This window comes from Salvelinus sp. IW2-2015, unplaced genomic scaffold (genome assembly GCF_002910315.2).
Source record: "Salvelinus sp. IW2-2015 unplaced genomic scaffold, ASM291031v2 Un_scaffold588, whole genome shotgun sequence".
Lineage (NCBI taxonomy): Eukaryota > Metazoa > Chordata > Actinopteri > Salmoniformes > Salmonidae > Salvelinus > Salvelinus sp. IW2-2015.
Window position 1 is genome coordinate 333,552 of NW_019942580.1, and position 13,090 is coordinate 346,641.

At 45.1% G+C, this 13,090-nt stretch overlaps 1 protein-coding gene across 2 annotated transcripts; it reads left to right on the forward strand.

Moving 5' to 3' along the window:
• Positions 1–71: 71 nt before the first annotated feature.
• Positions 72–7,800, forward strand: LOC112068589 (mediator of RNA polymerase II transcription subunit 16). 2 transcript variants are annotated; one of them, XM_024135763.2, is made up of 16 exons: positions 72–147; positions 489–726; positions 936–1,043; positions 1,202–1,371; positions 1,845–2,126; positions 2,386–2,535; positions 2,687–2,792; positions 3,072–3,227; positions 3,587–3,807; positions 4,220–4,426; positions 4,884–5,094; positions 5,366–5,499; positions 6,122–6,314; positions 6,556–6,772; positions 7,034–7,117; positions 7,386–7,800. In XM_024135763.2, the coding sequence occupies exons 2-16, from the start codon at positions 585–587 to the stop codon at positions 7,510–7,512; spliced, it is 2,508 nt and encodes an 835-aa protein (XP_023991531.1). In that variant the 5' UTR covers positions 72–147; positions 489–584; the 3' UTR covers positions 7,513–7,800. The 2 variants fall into 2 exon arrangements, with proteins under 2 accessions (XP_023991531.1, XP_023991532.1); XM_024135764.2 differs by lacking the exon at positions 72–147 and having other exon boundaries at positions 939–1,043.
• The last annotated feature ends 5,290 nt before the right edge of the window (positions 7,801–13,090 follow it).

Consider the following 13,090-nt stretch of genomic DNA (forward strand, 5'->3'; position numbering starts at 1 on the left):
CATTTTCGATGAAATTGTGCTCTACCAAATACATTTCTAACGTTTTTACAAAATCATAAGGCTGCAGGCAACTGAAAATACGTCTAAATTCGCTTGTCAGGGGTCCTACCGCACCATCTTTGTTTGTAACATTTTGTAGGATGAATGGTAAAGAGTACATTTATTTAACGTTAGAGATTTAAAATCTCACCTACTACCTCTATAAATAAGACATTTAGCTAGATTATTAGAAGTTCGTCTGATGTAGTTGCTTCATGATTTGGTTATAATGTACTACATTATCATATTGCTAGTTAGCTAACGTTAGCTCTATAAACCAGCTAATGGAAGTAGCAGCTAATGCGTTTTAGCTAGCTGTATACATATAACTACGTTTACTAACATAGTAGCTAACCTAACTAACATAGGTGACAGTGTTAGCTCGAAGAAGACTGATGCAAGTAACGTAAATTTGACATCGAATTCTGTGTGTCTTGTTTGTGATATAGCTGCAAAGTGCAATCAAGTACATGAAGGTGACTGATTGAACATTTCTCTGATTGGACAAGGACACTTGCACAACCAGTGGAAAAGCATATGGTTGAATGATGGAGGTTGCCTATGTTTGTGAGTGGGAGAAGAGACCCAAAAGCAACCACTATCCTTCCATCCCACTGGTGTGTGCCTGGTCCTGCAGGAACCTTGTTGCCTTTACCACAGACCTAAAAAATGAGGAAGACGAGAAAGGTACACAAATGTGCTTGGTACTGATCTTGTGACCATTTTGTTGTGTGTAGCAAGAGCACAGTAGGAATGTGAAATGGAACAAATCACATTGCCAGTATCAGGTTTGATCCCATATATCCGAATATAATTTTGCATATGTAACTCAATGCCTCGTAACTTGATTAGCAGAACATGRACTGCAGTGATCACAGTGATTTGCTTTATTTCAGAAGTCAGTCATATGGTCCACATCATTGACACAGAGCACCCATGGGATGTGTACTCCATTAACTCTGGACATGGCGAGGTCATATCCTGTCTGGAGTGGGACCAATCAGGTGGGTCAACATAGTAACAACACCAAAACCACCCTTAAAGGTGCAACTGCCCTATCAGTCCAAGTAGACTGATGTGGAACTCAATATAATGCCAAGAAGTGTCCCTAGTGTATTGAGTTCAAATGTGTGTGTGAACGCATGACTACGTTCATTCATAGGTTCCAGGTTGTTGTCTGCTGATGGAGATGGGCAGATCAAGTGCTGGGCGATGGCAGATCACCTGGTGAACAGCTGGGAGAGTTCACTAGGGAGTGCAGAGGACGGAGACCCCATCATAGCTCTGTCCTGGCTGCACAATGGAGTTAAGCTGGCTCTGCATGTGGAGATGGTAATGGACCACCAGCTTGTTCTCATGTTCACACAGTCTACCAGCTCTTCTTAACTGTCTGTGTGGACCTATTGATTTATTACCATGTCAGTATTTTATAGACCAGTTTAAAGCTCTTTTTTATTTGACATTTTAGTCATCCAGAGCGACTTACAGGAGCAACTAGGGTTAAGTGCCTTGCTCAAGGGCACATCAGCAGAATTTTCATCTAGTCGGCTCAGGGATTCCAACCAGCAACCTTTCGGTTACTGGCCCAACGCTCTTAATCTCTAGTCTAAGCTACCTCTTGAGATAAGACAATACTGTATATGCCATTATTTGGCAACGGATGCTGTACACTGGCTTTGGAGCACTGCACATAACAGCATATAACAATATATACTAGGACATATAACTGTAATTTACCACTTAGTTTGTTGAAATGTGCCACACCCCACTCTCTCTCTACCTCTCCTCCAATCTTCCTCCCCCAGTCGGGCTCCACCAATTTCGGTGAGAAATTCTCGCGGGTCAAGTTCTCACCGTCACTCACGCTGTTTGGGGGAAAGCCCATGGAGGGCTGGCTGGCAGTGACGGTGAGCGGCCTGGTCACCGTGTCCCTGCTGAAGCCCAACGGTCAGCTGCTCACAGCCAGCGAGAGCCTGTGTCGCCTGAGGGGCCGCGTAGCCCTGGCCGACATCGCCTTCACCGGCGGAGGTAACATTGTGGTGGCGGCCACGGATGGCAGCAGCTCATCACCTGTGCAGTTCTACAAGGTAGGTATTAGCTAGCGATGATATTACACAATTATTTTTTGTTATTCTTATCATTACTGTCGCCTTGTCTCAGAAAAGTCTGGCAAATAATACTGTTCAAATGCTAATGCTTTTTATTTTCTTGTAAAGAGGGTTTACCATCCGATAATGTGAAGTTTTACTCCAACATAAGTTATTAAGTAGTGCTAYTATTGCAATAATATTATCACTGACTTGCCGTGCATTTAAATTTCCATTGTCGTCCCAACTCTACATCAAGGTATGTGTGAGCGTGGTCAACGAGAAGTGTCGCATCGACACTGAGCTGCTGCCCTCGCTCTTCATGCGCTGCACCACGGACCCGGTCAGGAGGGACAAGTACCCGGCTGTCACACACCTCAAGTTCCTCACCAGGGAGAACTCTGAGCAGGTGAGAGAGACACTGTGAACACGTTGCTTTCCAAGTGTCCTTTATTTTGAATTCTTTCCAGCTTTATCACTTACCAGTATGCCAAATGTGCATTCAAACAGTGTAGTGTTGTGTGTGTGTGGACTAAACCGCGATATGAATACTCTTTTAGGTGCTGCTGTGTGCCTCCAGTCAGATGGGCAGCATCGTAGAGTGCTGGTCATTGCGGAAGGAAGGCCTCCCTGTCAATAACATATTCCAACATCGTTCACCAGTAGGTAAGGCAGAGAACGATAAACCAAGGAAGAGCACACTCAACCCAAATATAAGTATTACTGTAGGTCACTTATAGGGGGCATCTCAATATTTTGAAGTTGTTTCCAATTGTTGTCCACTTTAAAGAACTGAACAGGTTACAGTAAATTCCCTTTTAGGCATCCTCCATTTTGTTTTCAGATCAATGCAGTTAAAGGAAAGGAGACAGTATATTATTCTACAATTGAGATGCCCCCATAAAGACACAACCCTTACTCAKCCTTTCCCCTCCATCCCCACAGTGGGCGAGAAACAGCCGACGATCCTGAAATGGCGCATCCTCTCGGCCACCAATGATCTSGACCGCGTGTCGGCCGTGGCTCTGCCAAAGCTGCCAATCTCCATCTCCAACACTGACCTAAAGGTGGCGTCGGACACCAAGTTCTGCCCAGGCCTCGGTATGTGCTGATGCCAAATAACCRGTCATTCCCCCTCCGGATCTACTATTGAGCACTCCAGGTGGCAGCATACACCTTTACAGAATGGTGGTTTGCAGCTCTATTAAACCTACCAAAGAAAAAGTGGTTCTATGCTCAAGAAACATGTTAGGGAAGTGGTACCTACATGGATGTGTCCCACACAACATAGTGGTAACATGACACATTGATGCATAATGGCAGAGAAAGTGATGAGTGGAATGTTATACACTTACTGTGTTGCCCCTGTCTGTGCTGTTGGGGTCATTCTRAATGCCTCCCTCTGGAGATCAATAAAGTGAATTCAATTGTATGTGATTCTGTGTGGTGGTCCCTCCCAGGCCTGGCCCTAGCCTTCCACGACGGCAGCATCCAGATCCTCCACCGGCTGTCCCTTCACACCATGGGCGTGTTCTATGGATCCTCCTCGGGCTCCTCCCAGCGGCCCGGTGATGAGCCGGCCATAAAGCGCCAGCGCCCCGGCGGCCCAACCGTCCACTTCAAGGCCCTGCAGTTCTCCTGGACCTCACTGGCCCTGGCCGGAGTGGACAACCACGGCAAGGTGAGAGTACAGCAATGCGTTGAGATCCGTTGACTGTGACCTTACATGTCTCACAGTACGATATCAGCACCTCATCCCCCTTTTATAAAGATGAGGAGAAGGCTACTCTGGATTTTAGGTTGTAAAGCTTAGATGGTTTAAGTTTTTGAAAAGGGAAAAAATGTATKATTTCTTACCGTCAATGTCCCTTGAATACACACCCCAGCCATTGGTGTTAAATCTTACAGGAGTTTATGGTCTGCAGGCAATAATGTYTGAAACAAATACAATAAATGTATCCTCTCTTACAACAACAAGCTATCCATGTCCTTATTCATGACTTTTGTGTCCGTCCCCGACCATACCTCAGATATGAACAATATTTGTATCCATATTTTTCACATCTCTCTTTTGGCTCTTCTTCCCTCCTCAGCTGCACATGATTCGCGTATCTCCATCCATGGGCCAGATGCTGGACATGAACACACTTCTGCGCCACCTGCTGTTCCTGCTGGAGTACTGCATGGTGACAGGCTACGACTGGTGGGACGTGCTGCTCCACGTGCAGCCTGGCATGGTCCATAACCTGGTGGAGAAGCTGCATGAGGAGTACATGAGACAGAACCAAGCCCTGCAGCAGGTAGGTGGACTGTGATGAGCCAGAACCAAGCTCTGCAGCAGGTAGGTGGACCATGATGAGCAAGAACCAAGCTCTGCAGCAGGTAGGTGGACCATGATGAGCCAGAACCAAGCTCTGCAGCAGGTAGGTGGACTGTGATGAGCCAGAACCAAGCTCTGCAGCAGGTAGGTGACCATGATGAGCCAGAACCAAGCTCTGCAGCAGGTAGGGGTGATGAGCCAGAACCAAGCTCTGCAGCAGGTAGGTGGACCATGATGAGCCAGAACCAAGCTCTGCAGCAGGTAGGGGGACCATGATGAGCCAGAACCAAGCTCTGCAGCAGGTAGGTGGGCCATTATGAGCAAGAACCAAGCTTTCAGTCAGACAGACTGAAATCTGTTGAAAACAAATTTGTGACAATAGATGGAAGTGTTTTTGTTAGTTTGTTTTTCTAATATCCAGTATCTGTGTGTGGAAGGTGCTCTCGACACGTATCGTGGCGGTTAAGGCCTCCCTCTGTAAGCTGTCATCGGCCACAGCTGCGCGAGCCTGCGACTTCCATGCCAAGCTCCTCCTCATCGCCATAAGCTCCACCCTCAAGTCCTTGCTGAGACCCCACGTCCTCAACACTCCAGACAAGAGCCCTGGGGACAGGCTGGCAGAGATATGTTCCAAAAACACTGACACTGGTAGGAGGACTAGCATCACGACCATTTATACCTGTATAATCAATGAATAGACGGATCCCACTTCTGACACCAATTTCACTTAACGTGAGGCTGGAAAAATGAATTCTTGTCCGTTTTAACTGAATGGGACTTTTGTTATTGTTGAACAGACTGTAGGCTAAGGCTGCGTTGTTTGCCGTCCTATTAGCTTGCTAGTKTCTACAGTGTGTGTTGTTTTTATTTTAAGACTTCAGTGATTCTGGTGAAGATTGACCTTTCACCCCCTCCGTAGATATCGATAAGGTGATGATCAACCTGAAGACGGAGGAATTTGTGCTGGACGGCCCCCCACTCCAGTCTCTGCAGCAGCTCATCCAATGGGTGGGAGACTTTGTGCTGTACCTGATGGCCAACCTACCCAATCAGGTGTTTTTTTTTTTTTATAAATCGAGCTACCAATGTAGGCCTTTCACAGAGCTACCAATGTAGGCCTTTCACAACGTGCTGAAAAAGGGTGCGTTGTTACTCCAGAAATACTTTAATAAGATATGATATTGAAACAATGTAGTGTTCAATCAAATGTAGAGCTGGTGCTAGTAAAGTGTTCTTCTGTCTGTAGAGCCGGTGCTAGAATAGAGTGTTACTCTGTCTATGTCTGTCCTTCTGTCTGTAGAGCTGGTGCTAGAATAGAGTGTTACTCTGTCTATGTCTGTCCTTCNGCTAGAATAGAGTGTTACTCTGTCTATGTCTGTCCTTCTGTCTGTAGAGCTGGTGCTAGAATAGAGTGTTACTCTGTCTATGTCTGTCCTTCTGTTTGTAGAGCTGGTGCTAGAATAGAGTGTTACTCTGTCTATGTCTGTAGAGCTGGTGCTAGAATAGAGTGTTACTCTGTCTGTCTCTGTTCTTCTTTTGTATGTAGAGCTGGTGCTAGTATAGTGTGTTACTCTGTCTATGTCTGTCTCTGTCCTTCTGTATATAGAGTGTTACTCTGTCTCTGTCTGTCTTTCTGTGCTGTCTACCTCTTGTTTTAACCCTTGTCCTGTCTCAGGGCTCCGTCGTGCGTCCCGGCTTTGGGTTCCTGCGCGACGGTTGGTCCCTGGGTATGCTGCGGGAGATGATGGTGATGATCCGCATCTGGGGCCTTCTGAAGCCTGGCTGCTTGCCCATCTACACGGCCACCTCGGACAACCAGGACAGCATGTCGCTGCTCTTCCGCCTGCTCACCAAGCTCTGGCTCTGCTGTAAGGATGAGGAGAACATGTGTATCTGTGGACTATATATTATGTGGATGTAGCTATGTGGGGTTAAATGTGCCAGAGATASCTTAAGTTATAACAGTGTCATCGGTCTGTGTCTGTCTGTATATCAGTCTACTCTGTCCATTCTTCTGTCAATGTGTCTATGCATCTGTTTAGACCTTACATCAATCTGTCTCTGTGTCTGTATGTGTACCTGGCCTTCACCCATGTATCCCCCTCCCAGCTCGGGACGAGGGCCACCCCCAGGAGCCAGATGAACCGCTGATAGATGAGTGCTGCCTGCTGCCCAGCCAGCTGCTGGTGCCCAGCATGGACTGGCTGCCCGTCAACGACGGCATCATCTGCAAGCTGCAGGGCAAGCACCCGCTGCGGCTTCAGTTTGGCAAGCCCTACAGCCTGCCGGGTCTCAACTCCACAGCCCAGGTGGAGGTCTTCTCCAGGTAAGAGTGAGGGCTAGATGGTATTCAGGGGAAAGGGTGTCTCTGCCACCTGGTAGGCTCTTTAGGGTTGGAAGTAGGTGTAGTGCTCTTGGCATTTGGCCCACTCTTGGCATTTGGCACACATGGCACTCAYTTGTCCTTTTGACATCTGTTTGTAGTAAATGTGCCTCGCCTTAATATTGCTAATATTTCAGTCAAAGCTCAGGTGAAGCCTTCCTGACAGATGCCATTGTTCAATATATTCATTGTGCGTGTATCTAGGAGCCCGGGGGTCCAGAGGATGGATCATCTACGTTGTCTCTACATGGGAGTCTGCCCCACAGAGGACAGCAAAGCCTGTACCAGGTCAGACACCACACCACTTCCTCTATGACCCATTCCCCAACACTTCCTGCTTTTCCTTCATTTTAATATTCTACSGCTTTACGTTTTCATTATTTTTAAGAACCTTTTTTTTTGTCCAAGTAACAATTTGAAGTTTTTCTTTTCCTGGTCTTGCTTTTTCAGTCTGACCATGTCTGTGTTGACATTCACTCTCTCTCTGCCTACCTTTCTTTTGGTGTCTTTCCACCTTTTTATTTCGCTCTCTTTTTCTCTCCCTCCCCCATCTCAGGTGTGGCTGTGTGACTATGCTCCGCTCGCCTAACAAGACCAACGCCATGAAGCAGTGGGAGCAGCGCTGGATCAAGAACTGCCTTTGCGGAGGCCTCTGGAGAAGGATCCCCTCCACACTGTCCTGAGATCTGTCCAGAGACCACTATCACCGCAAACCCTGACCTCAGGTCAGCCTTTGGACACTAGCCTGCATGACACTGCTGCCTCTTAGCAGATCTCTTTGGGGGACAGATGAAGTACTGGATATCCATACGGTTGTATTTCAAAGATCGCTGTTTMGAGAGGCGGTGATCATGCTGTCATTGGGGTTAAATGTGCCAGAGATACCTGTAAATAAGAACCACGTGCTTTTTATGTCTCTCTTTTTATATTCAAACCTGTGTCAAGAAAATAAACCTTATTTGGTAACCTTATGGTTGAGAGGTGTGGCTTTTCTCTTCAAATCCTATTTGAGATCTGGATGCGTTTGCTCATATTTTTATGTAAATATTGCATTCATGTCAATGGGAGATGATAATTAGGATTGGCCCTTGGTGGATGATTGTGTGTTTTGATGTAGTTAGAATGTGGCGACTCTAGAAGTCTATTGTGCATAGAGCCTAACCTGGCTTTAGTCTTGTCATGTGCACCAGGGATTAGARGAAGGAACTAGTAATAATAAGGATTAATTTAAATTGGGTTTTGTATCAAAATGCTGGATTTACGTCACACTCCGCGAAGAGATTCCATTTAATAAAAAAACACTAGAGATGTTCCAAACGCAAATTATTTTTGTCTTCAAAAAGGAGGACCAAGGCACTCTTCATATAATTAATTAAAATGCCTTTATTGGTATGGCACGTTCAATGGAAACAACGTTTTAAAACTCTGACGCGTTTTGGCTGCATGGCCTTTGTCAGGGAGTACAAATATATGATAATACAATGTCCTCCTTTGAACAGCTTTTTCCAATCAAACCTGATTTGAAGAGGGAGTGGTTACATAATTCATTGGACAACACCTAGTAAGCAATYCTATTCACGTTAAAAAGTMAAATATGGGTGATGTTTTATGAAAAATGCATCAAGGCTAGAASCATCWGAACCCCTAGAAAGGTAGTTGTAACCTTGGATATGACTGGGCAAAGTGTTAAGATTAGGAGAGCCATCTATTTTATAATACACTAGAACACAGCAAGAATGTCTGATTGTGTAAGGGTCTTGTCTAAAGGACTGTCCTTTGCCCCCACATACTCAACTAATTAATTCATTACAAAGKTTGACCTATTTTGTTTCTACAGCAATCTACATCTGAAGGCCTGGTAGAAGCAAAACATCTCTCCAACTACAGACACCAGTGTTTCAGGTCAGGCAGTTTGTGTCCTCAAAAACAACTTCCACCTTTTGTCGCATTGTCCAGAATGCCACACTAAATACATTTACAAAGAAGGTGAATTGTGATGTGGAGAATCTGTTTAAGGGTCAAATGGACTSCAACCAAACACGGCGTAACCTTTCTAAGACAGAGAGGCATACATTTGAATCATTGTCCAAAAATGGACGGATTGTGGTTTAAGCAGACCAAGGTGGCGCTACAGTAGTGTGGAGTAAAGACAAATATGTGACAGAAGCCTACCGTCAATTATACAATTGATGAACTCTACCAATCTCTTACCCTCAACCCTACAGAGGACCTAAAAACTGAATTAAAAGGGATCCTCACAGAAGCTAAGGAGAATAACTACATTTCAGACAATGAGTTCAAATTTATTTTCAATGGCAGTCTGCTAACGGCTTCTTTTTATCTTCTTCCAGAAGTCCACAAGAATCCTGAAAACCCCCAGGTAGACCAGTCACTAGTGGTAAGGAAAGTCTGACAGAACCCATCTCCAAGTACATTGATTACTTTATTAGGCTGGGAGTGACAGCAGAAAAGGCTTTTCTTCAAGATACCACAGATGTGTTGAACGAAATTAAGGAATTMAACAAAATAATTCCTTTTTCYTCACCATGGATGTGGAGTCTATACACCACCATTGAACATGAACAAGGATTGGCAGCTATGCACCATTTCTTYAGTACCCGGCCTGAGACTGAGATACCTCCCACATAATTCATTGTATCATTGACTGAATTGTCTCACTGACCGTATTTTTAAACAAGTCAAAGGATGTGTCATGGGAGCTTGCTACAGCCCTTCCTACGCTGGTTTGTACTTAGGTAAATAGGAAAGTTACTTTATTTTGGATCCTTCTAAAAACCAGTTCTTTAACTGGATTATAGGGTGGGGATGCTATATTGATGATGTTTGCCTGTTCTGGTCTGGCTCAGAAGATGAACTTAATTCCTTCCACTAACACCTTATCAGCATTAACCCTAACATCAAACGAACTATGGAGTACAATTAGGATAACATTCATTTTTTGGACCTTGACATCAGTAAAAATGACAGGTTGTTTGCACACAATCTTTCGGAAGCCTACAGATGGGAATACCATTCTGAGGGCAGACAGCTTCCACCCCAAAAGGCTAAAAGAGAACATTCCATATGGCCAATTCCAAAGAGTCTGCAGAATTTGATCAGGAAACAGATTACAGTGTAAAAATCTACTGAATTTGAGAATTTCTTCTTGAATCGAGGCTATAGTGCTCAGGTCCTGAAAGATGCAGGCATAAGGGCCGGATGACTTGACAGAGAGAACTTTTTGCGAAGGGGAATGCATGATGCACCAAAGAGAGTGTACTTTGTTACAAAATACAGCACTGAAGCAGAGAACATTAAAATAAWCATTAAAAAGAATTGGGCAATCATCCAAAGTGATACTCTACTACACAAAGTCTTCCCAGAGCCACCAGTCATAAGCTTTAAGAGATGTCCTACCCTAAATGATAGATTAGTCCACAGCTATCTTCCTGGTAACTCTCAAGAAACTTGMCTAGATCACAAACCCAGGGGCTTTTTTAAWTGCAACCAGTGTAACCATAGCAGAAATATTGCACAGAAAAAGTCAAGCGTTTATTAACTGCAAAACCACTCACGTCATCTACAGATTGGAATGTTCACAGTGCAAGGTACATTGGACGGACAAAGAGACGCCTTCAAGACCGCTTAGCGGAACACAAGTATGCCATACGGGTAGGCAATGAAGACTACCCCATGGCAAGGCACTACATGTCCTTACACCATGGCAACCCTGCCTCCCTGCAAGCTATGGGTATTGATCATGTTTCGGCCTCAATTAGAAAAGGGGACCGTCTTAGACAGCTAAACTAAAGAGAAAGTTTTGGGATTTACAAACTACAGGCCACCAAGTACCCTGGTTTAAATGAAGATATGGATTTCTCACCTTTCCTGTAGGGTGGTGAGAGGTCCCTTTGCTGTCATCTAYTGGACATTTTGCTCRATTGCCCTCAGCTAMGTTTAGACTGTTGCGGTCCATATTTGCTGTGTTCTAGTGTACTATAAAATAGARGGCTCTCCTATTCTTAACACTTMGCCCAGTCATATCCAAGGTTACAACTACCTTTCTAGGGGTTCTGATGCTTRTAGCCTTGAGATGCATGTTTTATAACATATCTACAGTAATTCATTTCTTATTGTGTATAGTATTGCTTAATAGGTGTTGTCCAATGAATTATGTAACCACACCRTCTTCAAATCAGGGTTGATTGGAAAAAGCTGTTCAAAAGAGGACATTGTATTATCATATCTTTGTGCTCCCTGACGAAAGCCATGCAGCCAAAACACGTCAGAGTTTTAAAACTTTGTTTCCACTGAACGTGCCGTATAAATAAAGGCATTTTAATTAACTATATGAGAAGTGCCTTGGTCCTCCTTTSTTTTTGATGACCAATTTACCAAAGAGCACCTTCTGTCTACCAAAATCTACTATTGTGTATGTGAGCACTTTATTTGAAATCACATCTCAGTTCCTGAAATAGCTGGAGTGAAACTGACTGTCTAGTCTGGACGACCTTGAACGAAAGTCTACTCAAATCAAATCAAAGTTTATTTGTCACGTYCGCTGAATACAACAGGTGTAGACCTTACAGTGAAATGCTTACTTACAGGCTCTAACCAYTAGTGCAAAAAAGGTATTAGGTGAACAATAGGTAGGTAAAGAAATAAAACAACAGTAAAAAGACAGGCTATATACAGTAGCGAGGCTATAAAAGTAGCGAGGCTACATACAGACACCGGTTAGTCAGGCTGATTGAGGTAGTATGTACATGTAGATATGCTTAAAGTGACTGCATATATGATGAGCAGAGAGTGGCAGTAGCGTAAAAAGAGGGGTTGGGGGGTGGGACACAATGCAGATAGCACGGTTAGCCAATGTGCGGGAGCACTGGTTGGTCGGCCCAATTGAGGTAGTATGTACATGAATGTATAGTTAAAGTGACTATGCATNTAGTGCAAAAAAGGTATTAGGTGAACAATAGGTAGGTAAAGAAATAAAACAACAGTAAAAAGACAGGCTATATACAGTAGCGAGGCTATAAAAGTAGCGAGGCTACATACAGACACCGGTTAGTCAGGCTGATTGAGGTAGTATGTACATGTAGATATGCTTAAAGTGACTGCATATATGATGAGCAGAGAGTGGCAGTAGCGTAAAAAGAGGGGTTGGGGGGTGGGACACAATGCAGATAGCACGGTTAGCCAATGTGCGGGAGCACTGGTTGGTCGGCCCAATTGAGGTAGTATGTACATGAATGTATAGTTAAAGTGACTATGCATGTATGATAAACAGAGAGTAGCAGCAGCGTAAAAAGAGTGGTTGGGGGGGGGACACAATGCAAATAGTCCGGGTAGCCATTTGATTACCTGTTCAGGAGTCTTATGGCTTGGGGGTAAAAACTGTTGAGGCCTTTTTCTCCTAGACTTGGCACTCCGGTACCGCTTGCCATGCGGTAGTAGAGAGAACAGTCTATGACTGGGGTGGCTGGGGTCTTTGACAATTTTTTGGGCCTTCCTCTGACACCGCCTGGTGTAGAAGTCCTGGATGGCAGGCAGCTTAGCCCCAGTGATGTACTGGGCCGTACSCACTACCCTCTGRAGTGCCTTGCGGTCAGAGGCCGAGCAGTTGCCGTACCAGGCAGTGATGCAACCAGTRAGGATGCTCTCGATGTTGCAGCTGTAGAACCTTTTGAGGATCTCAGGACCCACACCAAATCTTTTTAGTTACCTAAGGGGGAATAGGCTTTGTTGTGCCCTCTTCACGACTGTCTTGGTGTGTTTGGACCAATCTAGTTTGTTGTTGATGTGGACACCAAGGAACTTGAACCTCTCAACCTGCTCCACRACAGCCCCGTCGATGAGAATGGGGGCGTGCTTGGTCCTCCTTTTCCTGTAGTCCACAATAATCTCCTTAGTCGTGGTTACGTTGAGGGACAGGTTGTTATTCTGGCACCACCCAGCCAGGTCTCTGACTTCCTCCCTATAGGCTGTCTCGTTGTTGTCGGTGATCAGGCCTACCACTGTTGTGTCGTCTGCAAACTTAATGATGGTGTTGGAGTCGTGCCTGACCATGCAGTCGTGGGTGAACAGGGAGTACAGGAGAGGACTGAGCACGCACCCCTTGGGAGCTTCAGTGTTGAGGATCAGCGTGGCAGATGTGTTGCTACCTACCCTCACCACCTGGGGGTGGCCCGTCAGGAAGTCCAGGATCCAGTTGCAGAGTGAGGTGTTTAGTCCCAGGATCCTTAGCTTAGTGATGAGCTT